This window comes from Carettochelys insculpta, chromosome 31 (assembly GCF_033958435.1).
Source record: "Carettochelys insculpta isolate YL-2023 chromosome 31, ASM3395843v1, whole genome shotgun sequence".
NCBI lineage: Eukaryota > Metazoa > Chordata > Testudines > Carettochelyidae > Carettochelys > Carettochelys insculpta.
The window spans coordinates 12,005,767-12,021,242 of record NC_134167.1 but is presented as its reverse complement, the minus strand read 5'-3'; the positions used below and the strand labels follow the sequence as shown (position 1 = coordinate 12,021,242).

The following is a 15,476-nucleotide window of genomic DNA, read 5'->3' as shown; positions in this document are numbered from 1 at the left end:
TGCTTACCTGAGAACTCCCCCTTGGAAAACACAAGACTACAAAAGAACAGTGGAGATGAAGCTTGCAGTGGAAAGGGCTTGCCTCTCCATTGCTGGTGATGTCAGTGTCCAGATGCTGAAAGAAGCTGGCTCTGGGTGTTCTTCAGTCTCCAGTGAAATGGTGCTAATACCCCTTCACTGCAGGGGCCAGCGTCCTAAAGTACTGTTTCCACATTCGTAATATTGCGCTGAAGCTGGCGGTTCCTTGGCCCAGCTGAAGGGATGGCATTCCATGGCAGCTCTAATTTATGCTAAAAGCTAATGGAGAAATGGGGCGGGGGCGGGGGCGGTCCAATGATCTCCTCAGTCTGTCACATAGAAAAATAGGCCTGATTTTCTTATTTATATGTCATCACAAAGGAAGGGCTGGGCAGGACTACAGCGTGGTCTCACTGCCCATGTCCCGAGGGTGCTTTTCCATGTCACTGTCTTCATAGTCTGACTCCATCTCAATCTTCACCTGGGGCACGGAGCAGAGAGGGCTTCGGGAGTAGTTAAATGCAGGTGACGATGGGCAGGAAATCTTCAGGTGAAGTGTAATACTGGAGGGGAAGCAGGCAGAAAGAGGATTTACAATTTACAAGGCTAAAGGTTTTAGGATAGAGCCACAATCTAATGGGAGCACTCGACACCAGGAAGTGTTGAGATTTAATTCTGCCGCTGACACTAGCTCCCTATAGCATTGGGCAAGCTCTTCGTGGCTCATTTTCCCCCATTGCATAGTGAGGCTCTTGTGGGGAAAAATTGGATCTCTGGTGTCAACCTGTGCCACTTTGACTCATCTTTACTTCATCTAATAGCTCTCCTCTACGGCATTAGTGAGTGGCTTAATTAAAAGTCGTGCTTTGAAGAAGGTTATGTATTAATGCTGCTTCATGTTCACTTTTTTTTCAAAACCTCCTCTGACCAGCTACCATATTTTCTGAGCACAGGCAGCAGAATAAATGGCCAGAATGCTAAGAAAGAAGGAAATGCTTTTCTCATGTATTTTACTCTGTGGAACTCATGGCTACAGGACACAAGACCGATAATGAAGCAAGCTGTTAAAAATGATATCCACCTTAACCATTAAGCTACTACTGGGTGTTTAATCAGAAATTCAAAAGGTCATTGATTCTTTTACACTAGACACCAGCTATTTATGACTCAGACTTAGGAAGACATTTTCACACATGGTTTAATAACAATGCTCAGCCCCTTGGCCAATCACCCACCCAGGTATTTATTCTATAGTCCTTTGTGGCTTTACCTCCCTAGATATTTACACTGCACCACAACAGCTCAGCTACTTGCTATTGCTTCTGCATGGGTCGTTCTGGGACTAGCTGTGTTAAAGGACCAGAGGAGAAATCATCTCCCTTGGATAATTTTGGCCCATCATCAGGAAAATGGAGATGACAGCATATTTCACAAGTGAAAATTTGCTCCAGCAGGAGTGCCTGCTGCAATTCTGCAGGCTCTAGCTAAGTCACTATAGGCTGATCTCTAGGCCTTTAAGCTTTCCACTAAAACATCCACATGCCCCACAACATCATCTGACTAGATCAGTGGAGTGTTGGAGCAGCAGAGAAGACCCACAAGACTCAGTTCTCCCTATACCTCTTTGGAAAGTGGAGACACAGAGCACAACAAGGGAAATGTAGAAATACCAGATTACCTGCACATGCCAGATACAAAGACAGCCTGGGAATACTCACTAAGTCAGTACTCGGCCGTGGAAGGACATTTTGTCCATTACCGTTGGGCTTTCCCTGCCCTACACTACTTTCTTTGAAGAATCAGAGCTGCCATGGCAACCTCGTCTGCTCTGATCTAATATGCTAGTGTCTGATCAGCTATGGCAATAACAAAACCTACAAGAACTGGAAGAACAGGAGGTCTGTGGGGCAGCTCCCTGCTCTGTAAAGGAGCTCTGGGTGGGAACAGCAAAGGAGGGAGGAACACAAACTAGGACTGAGGCACAGTGGTAGAACTGGGGAAAAATCCCAGAAATTACAGATTAAGGCTGTGCCCAGGGTTCCCTCTAACTCTTTCCCAGCCGGGGCAGAATAAATTTTGTCATGCGCATGGAGGCATCTATGGATGTGCACCACCAGACCATCAGCTCCAGGGGCTCTGCGAATTAGCTGGGAGGCACCTGAATCTCTCCTGGCTGGCTGCTCAGGTTACAGTGAACAGTATGTGGGCCCCCACTATGGTTTCACAGGGTCAGAGCCAACAAATAGCATAATGAATGAATGGGTGGTATTGGTGGACTGATCTCCCGAGAGACTAGATGGCCTGGTGAGCCATTCTTACATTCAACTATTTGCCACTGACAGCTGTGACTTAAACGAATAGGCTGTTTGGAATCTGTCTTGCACTGCAGTAACTTTTGGAAATAAGGCCCAGTTCTCCCTCTTATCTGCATCAGTGTGGGTGAGACAGCTTCTACTGTGCAAAACAAAAAAGCAGTCCTGTAGCATTGGAAACAACAAGAAAGTAATTTTTTAGGTGATAAGCTGTCGTGGGACAGACGCACTTCTGACTCAGATTTGCCCCACGAAAGCACATCACCTAATTTGTTAGTCTTTAAAGTGCTACAGAATAGCTTTTTTGTTTTGTGAACATACAGACTAACAACACAGCTACCCCTCTGTGGTTATACTGTGGGTTTTTTTGTGTTTCTGCAAACGTATCTGCAGACGTTATCTGCAAGCCCCTAATGCAAATATGCTGGGAGGCTGGGATACATTTCATGATTAGCTTCTTAGTAAAGCTTAACTGCTGCCCCCTAGTGTCCACTGTTTGTTATAAATTATAACCTCTAGACTGCAGTCTACTCTAAGAGGTAAGGCACAGACATTTCTATGTTCTGGGCCAGTTCTAGAGGGTGGGAAAGCAGCGTACCTGGATTTTAATTTTTGGTTGGCTGCTGTAGGAAGTGGGGGAGGACAGGAAGGGGCTGAAAATAACTTTTCATTTTGGCTGACAAAATGGGATTAAGGCCGCTCCTATCTTTGTTCACACTGATTCAAGTGAAGTTTTCTTTAGGTTTGGGAGAACAGCGCCACTTTCCTCTCTCTATTACCATTAAAATTATGGGCTAAAAACATTGAATTAGAAACAACAATTGCTACATTTCTGTTACAAGTGATTCCTTATATTATGAAATTGGCCCCCCGTACTTGTTGCATGCCTCTCAGTTGGGATAATCAAGACCCATTGATCCATCTCATTTGTGCTAACAGTCAGGTTCAGATCAGTTGCACCTTCTGGCTCTCAGGGATGAAACCCAAGTCTGCAATCTTTCGCAATGTGCGGAAAGATCCTGATTTGCTTTAAACCCTAATTTCTATTAGAATTAATTTAAAAAAAAACAAAACAAAACAATGGAAACATTTGTACCAGTCTTTTTGTTTACTAAAAGCTTAGTTTTTATAAAGCCTAAAACAATGAGCCCAGGGCCCTTTGAATACATGTTCCATCTGATCTTTAAGATGAGACATGTTTCACAAGAGACCGACTGTTCTCACTGAAGTTACACCAGGGACGAATCTGACTTAAGAACCTAGTCAAATGACATACATCTGCAACAGGGCAGAACAAAAGGTACAAGCCAGAAAAATTCAGAATACAAGACTGAGGTCATATCTTTAACTCACACTTACTCCTGTCGGGAAGTTTAATGTCTGCTCACATATTTCCATCAATCATGACATCCAAATATAGTCACATTACATATTGGAATGGGAAAGGATGGAGAAAACCGACCCTGATAGTTGGTACTACGAATGAAGTACACACAGGAACACCAATCTCTGCTTTCTTTGGAGGCACTGCGAATTTCATGCTGGCAGATGCACATCAGCATATTTGATAACTGGGACTGCAAGGAACCTCACTCAGGAGGTCATCAAGTTCAGTCCCCTGCACTCATGGCAGGACCACGCACTGTCTAGACCATCCCCGACCGACGTTTATCTACCCTGCTCTTAAAAATCTCCAGCGATGGAGATTTCACAGCCTCCCGAGGCAATTTATTCTAACGCTTAACCTCCCTGACAGGAAGTTTTTCCATAATGTCCAAACTCAGCTTCCCATACTGCAATGTAAGCCCATTGCTTCTTGGGCATCAGAGGTTAAGAAGAATAATTTTTCTACCTCTTCCTTGTAATAACCTCTTAGGTACTTGAAAATTGTTACCATGTCCCCTCTCAGTCCATGAAGGAAAGTCCTGCTCTGCCCCTCTCACTCAGGAAGTGGGCCCAGGACCTAGAAATCATCAGATCATAGGGGCCAAAAAAGAAGACGACAGGACTGGTGCGCATGGAGGCTAAAGATCTCTTTCTATCTACACATCAGCTTTTCTTACCCTGCCTCAGAGGGGTTCTCTGGGCAAGACATGGATGCTCACTCCTTGAGTTCTCTCCAGTGAAGGGGACAATTCATGTTAATTCTATTGGCAGTTTGACAGACTGAGATCTCCCCACTCCACCAATACAAGCACTACAGGGCCTAGAGACGACAAAAGCCTGGGCTGGGATTGAACCAGCAACTGGGTCAACCTCCATATCAGCTTTTGTAGTTTGCATCACACACTTGGTTTGATGACAAGTGATTGTATGCCACAGAGAACCCTGGGTCTTTTATTTCCTACCCTTTGCTACTGACAGATGCAATTAACAGGCATCCAATGCCCAGATGAACTCAGACATCATTTCCCCAGTAGACTAATAGTTTGGGGGCTCATTCAAGCACCATCAGGCATGAGGGGGCTCCAGCAGAAGAGACTGGAGAGAATTACAGCTCTTTAAAGTCAATTTTCTAGCCTAATCAACTGGCCGATGCTGTGCTCCTACAGCTGGTTAGACAGGGCTTTTGTCCAGCGTGGTTTTAAGTGATACCATTGGCCCTGAGCGAGTATTTATCCCCTTTATGGTAGGTCCCTACTGCAATCCTGAGGAATTATTGCAATTTGTGTTGCCACACTCACGCTAGCTGTAATCTAGCTTGCTTGGCTACTGGAGCAATAGAGCTGGCCATTCAAGAAGTTACCCAGGGTGCAGATAGGCTTGTACAGACCATGCTACTGCTGCTACTTTTCTGCTCTGGTAAACTAGATTCAGCCGGCTGAAGTATGTTTGCACAAGCTGCAGTCATACCCCGGGGTTGCAGCTGAGACTCAGTCATAACTAGAGCCCTGCAAATCCATGGATATCCACTTTATATCCATGAGTACCAGCATCTGTGGGTGTGGCTGCAGATAGCTGTGCTCATTTTTGCAGCTACAGACACAAATTCTGTATCTTGACCCCTGCAAACGTGCAGATATCCACTTTATCTCTGTGCACGTGGATCTCCGTGGCTCATTTTTGCTGATGCTGACGCGGACACCAAATTTTCTACCTGCGCGGGGATCTACCCATAACTGACCGCTTTGCAGAAGGCAAGAGCAGGCTTTACACAACATTTCAACCCCTGTGATGTAAGTGACCTCTGCACCAAGGGCGACCTGCACCACGCCAGAGCAATGGGTTCAAATTTTTATTCCTCCTCATCAGCTTGAAGTTTCCCTCCCTTCCTGTCACCCCATCATGCTGAATCAAACCTTCTCCTGTTGTCTGAACCAATTCCTCTTCCTCCCATGGAGGTGCCAGATGCTAACGACCTGGGGCAGGGCTGAGGAGCGGGGAGGGGAAGAGGAGCGTATGAAGCGCTGTTTACCTGCGATCCAGGTCTGAACCATTAGGAGAAGAATCAGAACGCAAAGCTCCAGCTGGGGGACTTCTTTCCTGGAGGGAAACACAGACGCACATGAAACCATTTCAGGGTCAGGACGAAACGAAAAAAAAAAAAAAAAAAAAAAAAAAAATCAAAGAAATCCCCCGAGATCATCCCATTTAGAGGGAAAAGGCTGAAGTTTCTCTGCATAACTGTGGGCTTCTAGCAATCAGCCCCCAGCAGTCTTGAGACTTCAACTATGAAGTTCAGTGAACTTACACACCCATCTACTAATTGACATGAGAGGGGAAAAAAAAACATCGGAATCAGTGTTCCTTGTAAACTGGGCACTTGTGCACCCACCGAGGAGAGAGTCAAATCCTGCTCTGCTGATTTGCAGAGCACCCACGGTTTTGTTTTTTTGTTTATGTTGGTGGTGCACATCGGCTCATGCCTCGGTGCACTTAAAATTTATTCTGCACATGGGCAGGGGAAAAATCTGCCCGTGGCTGGAAGGGATGAGTGGGAACATCAATTGGAAATGCTGTATTTTTAAATGAATACAGCCATAAAGGGGAGTTTGTGTCACTGGGACAAACGGGAGTTGAGTATCCAACTCTCTGACGAACGGCTAGGTGCCTCTACATCTTTGGAAATCCTCCTCAGACCGAGGCAAAAGAGATTCGGAAATCTGCTGCTCTTTTTGGTTTTTGATTCCTGACTCAACCTGACTAGCTTTTTCTTTTCAATTTCTAACCCCACATTTCTGAGCATGGGAGCCCAAGTGTAGATGCCGAAAGAAAGATGTAGGAAGCCAGGTAAAATGATGCAGAGCACCACCAGCACTTATGGGGGTTTCCATGGGGATCTGTGGGTGCTCCCAAAACTCTGAAAGTTGAGCCACTTTTGTTTAGGTGGCAAAACCCGGGTCAGGTCTACGGATTTTGTGAACCTGGTGCAAAAACAATAAAAACTAGAGAAACAGGGAAAAGGAGAAAATCTCTGAGTTAGTAAATGCAGGGTCAAAAGATGCAATGTTCAAAAGTGTCTAAGTGACTTAGGAACCTAAGTCATATTTTCAAAGGTGCTTTTGGCACAAAGAGCCTAAACTGAATTGAGTCAATGACAGGTAGGCTCCTAAACTACTTAAGTGCTTGTTCTTGAGGGTCAAATCTTGATCCCCTTGAAATAAAACTCTCCCTGACTACAAGGGGAACAGGGGGACTCCTTGCTCACTGGAAACTGGACTATTTATGGAGACAATAAATATTCCGAACCTCCAGCTAAATAGGAACCAGAAGCCATAAAAGGGGTGCATTTGGATAAAGCCAGAAGTCTGTATGAATGGCTGGTCATGGCAAATCCAAATTCACCTTCCCAGAGGATTAAACCTCGTGGTTAGGGCTTTCAAAGCAGCTGAAGGCAAACAAGTGCCCACAAGTTGTCACCTTAACTACTCTGGTCTGACACCCCACCGAAGACTGTCCCACAGAGCAACCTCGAGAGAAGGAACCATACGCAAGGACAGCTAGTGAGTACCAGGCATGAATGCTGACCATTTACGTCTCTTCCCTAATAGCCCACCAAAAGCTGGGACAGCTCACATGTCAGGCTGCCACAGTGCGGAATAAGTTATTGGTTCAAAGAGTTCAGCGACCCCATGGCTGATGGCAGGGGCATCTCATGGAAGAGGGTAGATCAGATAGACTTGAGGGGTCAAAGTCAGTACAATAACTAAATTTAGAGCTGGAGTGTTTTGTGCCTTCCACTGTGAGCAAGCTACTCCAACCTCAGTCAGTCAGAAATGTTGATGGGTAATTTAACACCCTGCCCAGAAATCACTCCTGTGGGGTTTTGCTCACAGAGCCAAAGAGATTCTAAGAGAGTAAGCAAATATGGTGCAGATCACAGCCCATGGAGACCACCCAGGAAATTACTTTGGCTTTGAGTCCTCAGACTCCACTTTGGAATCTGACCCACTGAATTTTTGGCTCACCCCTTTTCCTTATGAGCAGTGCTAGTAATTGGATACGTGCCACACACCTCCAGCCAACCCACACCCAAGAGGGACGTATGCAGTTACCAGCACTGCTGCGGTTTGAACCTGTCAAGACTCCTGGAGTGGAGCAGAACTTGGGGATATTCAGAAGTAAGATCTGGCTCAATACAAGTCACCGCGCAGAAAAAGACACACTCCAAATAAGTCAGACCGTTCAACAAGGCGACCCAGTAAAGTTTTACATGTTACCTGGAAGAGCAACTTTCCAGGGTTTGATTTTGCATGTCTAGTCTGGAGGCATGAAATCGACCTCTCGGGTCGCAGTCAACCTCTGTACTCCTCGCGAGATACATGGAGTAAGGGAGGTCGCTGGGAAAAACTCTCCCGTTGACTTTCCTTAGTGAGGATAGCCAGGTAAGTCGATAGCAAATAAGTCGATTCTAGCTACACAATTGACATAGCTAAAATTGCACAGCTGAAATCAACTTATTTCCCTAGGGTAGACCTGGCTTGCGACTAGAGCATCTCTCTGACTTGCTGCAGCCTGGGGCAGGAAAGATGGCAGACAGGGAAAGCTATTAGCACAGGTGTCTATTGAGAATACAAGGGGGTCTTTAATCCAACAAATGCAAACAAAGCCAGTGCCTACTGGGCCCAAATGCAGCCTTGGTTAATGATTTTCCGGAGCGATCACTGCTTCCTGTACCATGCTGCCACAGGAGAGGCCCAGAGAAGCTAGTGAGTGTTTCCCCCAGAAGGCCTATCTTTTCATTTGATGAACACCTGCAGCTTCAACAGAGCTCAGCATGTGCTCAACACCTCTGAAAACCATGTCTGAAATGCACAAAGTTGGACGGCCAAAATCAGAATCCACCTTCGGCTGCCAGGCCCTTGCCTGGTGTACCAAAGGGAGCTGGCAGTGAAGCTAAGGCTAGGATGGAGGTCCTGAATCTGAAATCATCTGACACTAACACCAGCAAGCAGCACTTGTCCCTTTACAAATACACCCTGTGTAACGCTGACAGACCCAGGTTGCCAGCCCCAGGGAGAGAGAACCTGCAAGCATAGGGTCTAAAGCCCTGCACTTTACCACATGACCTAAAGGCCAGCTGGCTCTCAGCTGAGGCTGTAGAGCAGAGACTTTACTCACCCTAGATGAGGTCTCAGTGCCTCTGGGTACTACACACACACATTAACTAAATCCTCCCCATGTGGCAGCTAAAACATTATCCTTTACATATTTATGTATGAGGAAATAGGCACAAGAATGTTCTTCCCTCTCCAGGTGATGATAAATGCACCCATCACTACAGTAAAGTGACTTGCCCATGGCCATGCAAGTATATCAGTATCACAACCAGAATTAGTACTACAGCGTTCCTGGTTCTTGAGCTGACCATGGGCTTGTCACCTCAGAAGAACAGGTTGTTGCAAGAGGCTTCTGGCATGCCTGGGCCAGAATGCGGCTCTTTCAGGCAGCAAAACAATTTTGAAATCAAATTTAGATCTTGCAAACAGGTGACAGAACCATGTATATATGTTTTTTCCCTCAAGCCTTATTGCAGATCCCTTATCTGCACACATGTACAGGTTCAAAACAAGACAAGCACCTGCAGCGGGTTTCTTGGATTAGTCACAAAACAGACTGAGGAGCCGAGGGTTAGTACATAGCAATAAGGTTAGAGAGAACCTAAGCACTGTACTTACTGGTAATGCAATGGATACCGTTTTGGGGGTCTGTTTGGATCGGTTCCATTGGGATCTTTATAACTGAGGGAGTTGGGAAGCGAGGCTGGGAAAAAAGTGGGAAGAGCCAGTGAACACATTGATTCGTACAGGCACGTCCGGGCTTCGCATGCCTGGAAACATACACATGCTGATGAAAATACAAAAGTCCTTTAGCACTAAATGAATCAAAGGGGGATAAGGGACTGGGTATCCAGCTCCCATTGAAAATCCCACCCTAGACAACTATCTATTTGCATGGTGGAAAGATCAGCACCAGTAGTGCTGCGTAACATTAATCAAGTTAACATGTGCCTGCCTGGAGCAATAGCTTACTGTTCTAACACACCTTTCATGCTAAAGAATCCTTCAAGCTTTTAGAAATTATTGTCAAAACCATTGATTGGTGCAATGTGGGGGACATCAGAAAACATCTGGCTAAACAAGGGGATTGGATACAAGGGTTAAATTACTTGGTAAATAATTCACATAAGGGCTATGTCTACACGAGGCCCAAACTTCAAAATGGCCATGCAAATGGCAATTTCGAAATTTACTAATGAAGCACTGAAATGCATATTCAGCAATTCATTAGCACGCGGGCGGCCGCAGCACTTCGAAATTGACGCGGCTCGTTGCCACGCGGCTCGTCCTGACGGGGCTCCTTTTCGAAAGGACCCCGCCTACTTCGAAGTCCCCTTATTCCCATGAGCTGATGGGAATAAGGGGACTTCGAAGTAGGTGGGGTCCTTTCGAAAAGGAACCCCGTCGGGACGAGCCGCACGGCGGCGAGCCGCATCAATTTCGAAGTGCTGCGGCCGCCCGCGTGCTAATGAAGCGCTGAATATGCATTTCAGCGCTTCATTAGTAAACTTCGAAATGGTCATTTGCGTGGCCATTTCGAAGTTTGGGGCTTGTGTAGACACGGCCAAGGGGACATAAAGATTAGACTAAGCAAAATTTCTAGATTAGAGGTCTCTGGGGAAATAAGATCCTTCTAGGCACAGAAGACATTCTTCACTAAAACGCAGCCAGCTCTGAGGCAGGGGAAAATGCGACAGCTCTAACAATGAATGCTATGCATCAGTTTAAGCTCTGCTAACATTTATCTTAGCTAACAGAACAGCCACTGCTATTTTGAGTCCTACAAATGCCTACCCCTTTGACTTACTGAAACAATTGCATTAACACTGTCCTGCAGAAGTGAGTTCCGCAGGTTAATGATGTGCTGCATTAACAAAGCATGTTCTTCTACTCATTTTAAGTATGTTACCCTAGTCTCTTCAGTCTCCCACCTGATTAAAAACCTTCCTTTGATGCTTCTAATCATTTTGAATGTTAGATCTTTGGAGGATGAGGTGACCAAAACTGAATGCGGATATGGAGCAGATATCTGTGGGGCTCTCTAATCCAGAACTCTCTCATCTGGCAACATCCATAATCCAGCACGATTTTAGTTAGCCAGGCAACTATTTATCATGGATGTAGCCAACTTTCCTGTGGTCCCATAAAGTTTGTTTACAACCACTAGTCCTGGTTCTTTGTGTTCTGCGCTGTTATTTAGCTGTAATTTACTCAGTGAGCTGTGAAAGTGTTGGTAATGCTCATTTTTGTGGAGGTAGATGCAAATGTGGATACCCATTTTGTATCTGTGCAGAGCTCTCCTGGTGCCTCCTTAGCAGATCTGCTCCCTGCATGTGTTGGCGGCAGCCTTGCCCAGTTGAGTACTACAAATAGGTAGTTACTGATCTGGATTCCTGTTGTCCCTCCAGAGCCCGTCCCACACTGAGAAAGGGAGCTGAACGGTATTGCTTCTGCCTTATGCACAGAATTGTTTATTAGGTGGCAAATAATAGGTTGCTCTGCGGTCTCTTCACTGAAGGAACTGCCCAGGTGTCAGTGAGGGAGGGCAGAATTTGCCTTGAAATCTTTAACTTGTAATCTGAGCACACTGAACCTGGCAATCAAGGGAACAATAATAATACCACCTACCTCTTACTAAGCGCCTTTCATCGGGAGATTGCAGAGCACCTTAAACAAAGGGAACCTGCCGGGGGTGTGGGAGGGGGGCAGAACTGAGGCACAGAGCGATGATGATAAACATGGGCCCTCAAAGTATTGCTTTGACAGAGCTACATTTCAGAATAGAACTGCAGTAGAAGTGGAAGGATCCCAAGGAACTTATCTGAGTGGTATTAAGTTTCCCTCCCTGCAGGGGAGGGCACGCACCCATAGCACTAACCAACTGTAAGCCCCTGTTCCTCCCAAGCATGGACATACCTCATCCTCACTTTCATCCTCCCCTTTGTTGCCTTTCTTCTTCTTCTTCTTGTCGTCTTCCTTTTTTTTCTCCCGTTCGGGGATGATATTATCGATCCAGGCCAGGTCGTGTTGGGAAAAGACGAAATCCAGCATTTTCCTCACTAAGATCAGGGCTAAAATCTAAAGGGGAGAGGGAGAGCGCTTTAACCTCCACAGCTAATGCATACAGAATAGATCCAGATTCGTGACTAGATTCCATTGAACAGCATGGGATGGGCTCTGAAACTGAGCTAGAGGAAGAGGACACAATGGGAGAAAAGCATATGCACAGCCAGCTAGAACAGAACTGCTTGGAGATTTGGGCTGAGGGAAGAACTCTGTAACCTGGTTAGTTCTCACACAGGAAAGTTTACAGAACTGCTAAAGAGAGTTAGGTAAATTCATGGAGGACGGGTCCCTCGATGGTTATTACCCTGGGCCCTGTTTGTCAGAAGCTGGGAATGGGTGACAGGGGAGGGATCACTTAGAACCATAGAAACCCAGGGTTGGAAGAGAACTCAGGAGGTCATCAAGTCCAACCTCCTATTGAAAGCTGGACCAAACCCAACTAAATTATCCCAGCCAGGTTTTTGTCAAGCCAGGACTTAAACACCTCTAGGGAAGGAGATTCTACACCTCCTTCCATAACTCATTCCATTATTTCACCACTCTCCTAGTTAAAACAGTTTTTCCTAATATCCAACCTAGACCTCCCCCACTGCAACATGAGATTATTGCTCCTTGTTCTGTCACCTGCCACTATTGAGAACAGCCTTCCTCCATCCTCTTTGGAAGCCCCTTCAGGTAGCTGAAGGCTGCTATCAAATCCCTCCTCACCCTTCTCTTCTGCATATTAAATAAGATGAAATCCCTCAGCCTCTCCTCATCAGTCATGTTCTCCAGCCCTCTCATTGTTTTCGTTACCCTCCACTGGCCTCTGTCCAGTGTGTCCAAATCCTTTCTGTAACGGGGTAAGGCCCAGAACTGGACACAATACTCCGGATGTGGCCTCACCAGTCTGAATAAAAGGGAATATTCACTTCCCTAGATCTGCTGGCAATGCTCCTACTAATACAGCCCAGTGTACTGTTAGCCTTCTCTTGGCTACCAGGGCACACTGTTGGCTCATATTTCATCCACTCTAATCCACTTGATGTTTCCCTGTTCTGTTAATTTCCTTTGAATCATCTGGCATTGGCCACTGTTGGAAGACAGGATACTGGGCTAGATGACCTTTTGGTGTGACCCAGTATGGCTGCAACACATGGCCATCAGAAGAGACTTCCACCAAGGGATTCGAGGTCTGTCAAACCTCAGGCCGGCACCTCAAAGCTGTCTCCCCTGTCATCGTTGGACAAGGACCCATGAATAATGGTCACCCCATGGAAGGCTGACGGCCTTCCAGGCAGATGAGCTCTTTAGTTCTAACTCATGGATATGATAAAAGGCTCAGTGGCTCTCTGAAGAGGACGGAAAGTTAGCGGGAAGCCAGGAAGATCAGCGTGAATATAGACCTGCTGCCTTAAGGCCTTTTTCTCTATTTAAGAATAAAGACAAAGCCCAGGTAGAAGATGAGAGGTGTTCTCCTGATTAGACAAGGGTGGAGGGAACTATGGAGGAACCCAGCTGCTCCCCACCCATGAGCTGTTCTAAGGAACCCCTGTGTGAGAGTGGCGGCCCTACCATCACAGGGAAGATGATAGCTGCCACCGTGGACTTCAGGATCCAGAGGACGGCGAGGCAGATGATCTGCACCAGGGTGAAGAGGTGGATCCGCCGCAGGGGCACGTGGCGAAGGAAGACGTAGTCAGGCTGGTGCTTGGCTGGCATCAGGAAGAGCTTGCAGCGGTCCCAGAACTGCCAGGGAAAAGCAATCTGTTAGTCTCCATTCCAAAGTAATGGGTTTGGTTCTGAAATGGGCACCGGTCCCATGCACTGTCCTGGCTGGAGAGCAGAGTGCAGCAGGGACAGCTGCCAAAGGTTTTGGCCCAGAATGGGCCTTTCTTGGATCCAAATTAGGCAAATATCCACTATTGTTGGAGTACACACTAACATGGCTACCTCTCTGATATTATTACATATCCACTAAGTCTATTAGGAGATTTGCCTGAATGAGGACTTCAGAACTGGCCCCATGAGCTGTTATGCAGATCTGCAGATTGCAAGGCATGAAGGGATCGTTGCCATCAGATTGTCTGTGCTACACTACATAGGTCACAGAACTCTCCCAGAACATCTTCAGAACTAGACCAGCCCATTGCATCTTTTACACCATCTGCTCTCAAAGGGCAGAGAAGAAAAAAAATATACCAAAGGGTCCTATGATTCAGTTTGTGGCTCTGCATGTAAAGTCTGGGTAATTAGATCTCATGCATCAGGGCACGTATTGCATGTCCCTAGGGGTCAGGAAGGAATCCCAGTCCTTCCTCCCTGAGAAATGTATCACTCACTGCATGCATGGTCAAGTGAATTACTGGATGGGGCAGGGATTAAGGGGCAGTGGGGGTTGTTACCTTCCTCTGAAGTCTCCAGTATTGATTACAGCTAGAGGCAGGAGCTGAACTTGCTCTGGAAACCCTGTGTTCTAATCCTATAAAGCATCAACCAGCAAAATGGTCTTCCCTTGTTTACGCAGGTTTCCACAAATAAATACTTCTGTTTGGATTTAGGTTCCTGGGAGCTCAAGCTATTATATCTGCCTTAAAATAATTTCTGGAGTTCAGACCATATTAACCTGGAGCCTGACGCTTCAATGCAGCTTTAACCTCCATTTCAAACAAACAAACAAAATGACAAAACAAAAAAAGTGATTAAAATTCAGCAGGCTTGTTCCTGGTATGCTGTGAGCTTATGCAGCCCCTCAGGAGATATTCAAATGCAGCCCAGCTGATTAGCAGAGCGCCCACAGCCAGGACTTTATTCTATTTACGATGCACATTTGCACATGCCTCAGTGCACATAACAAAATTTATTCTGCTTATGGATAGAAAAAATTAGAGGGAACATTTCTCAGCAGGCCAAATTCCTTCCTGGTAACTCCATTACGGTCAGTGATATTTCAGATGGGATAACTTGGTCCCACTATGTTTAAAGTGAAATTAACCTTCAGGTTAAAAGGGCAGAAAATCCCTGTTATCCATTAAGAAATTGCTGGTTGTCACATATACAGAGGCCAGCTCCTATCTCAACCCCACGTCCATATCCACCCTTCATCACTGTAGTATCTGAGCACCACAAGAACTGTCACATTTGTGTTCAGACACCAAATTTGGGCTCGAGGCATTAATGATAACTGGGGAAGACAGAAATCAGATCAAATACAGAGGCAGTCATGGCCAGCCCTGCAGAGCCCCCAGTGGGGTTTTGCTGCCTCTATGGGTGCCCAGCCAGCTCAACCCAGCAATGCAGAATATTCTTACCATGATGGGAAACTGAACAATTGTTTGTACCGAGCCAAAGATCCTTTACAAGCTCAGCAGCTGAGTAGTTTCAAATGTGGCCTGATTAAATGTCAGCCTCGCCTTCCTGCCACCAGCCCTTAATCAGTCAGGCACTAAACCACGCGCCTGGTCGAGTCAATCTCCCTGCACCTTCCAGGGCTTTCCCTCGGGAGCAAGGAACACAGGCAGTTTCCCAGCAGATGGGGAGGGGTGGATAACGTGGGAGGTGGGTGAAGCTGCTGCCTGGGGAGGCAAGCTCCATAGCATGT

General features: G+C 46.3%; 1 protein-coding gene across 1 annotated transcript in view; it reads right to left on the bottom strand.

The window, feature by feature from the left end:
- Nucleotides 1-82: 82 nt before the first annotated feature.
- The window catches only part of SLC4A5 (solute carrier family 4 member 5), a 113,394-nt gene continuing 98,000 nt past the window's right edge, over nt 83-15,476 (bottom strand). The window contains exons 24-27 of the mRNA XM_074981542.1: nt 13,451-13,624; nt 11,747-11,908; nt 5,746-5,813; nt 83-581 (exon numbers count right to left, since the gene is read on the bottom strand). Coding sequence (XP_074837643.1) covers nt 416-581; nt 5,746-5,813; nt 11,747-11,908; nt 13,451-13,624 — 570 coding nt within the window. The 3' untranslated portion in view covers nt 83-415. The remainder of the gene's footprint in view (nt 582-5,745; nt 5,814-11,746; nt 11,909-13,450; nt 13,625-15,476) is intronic.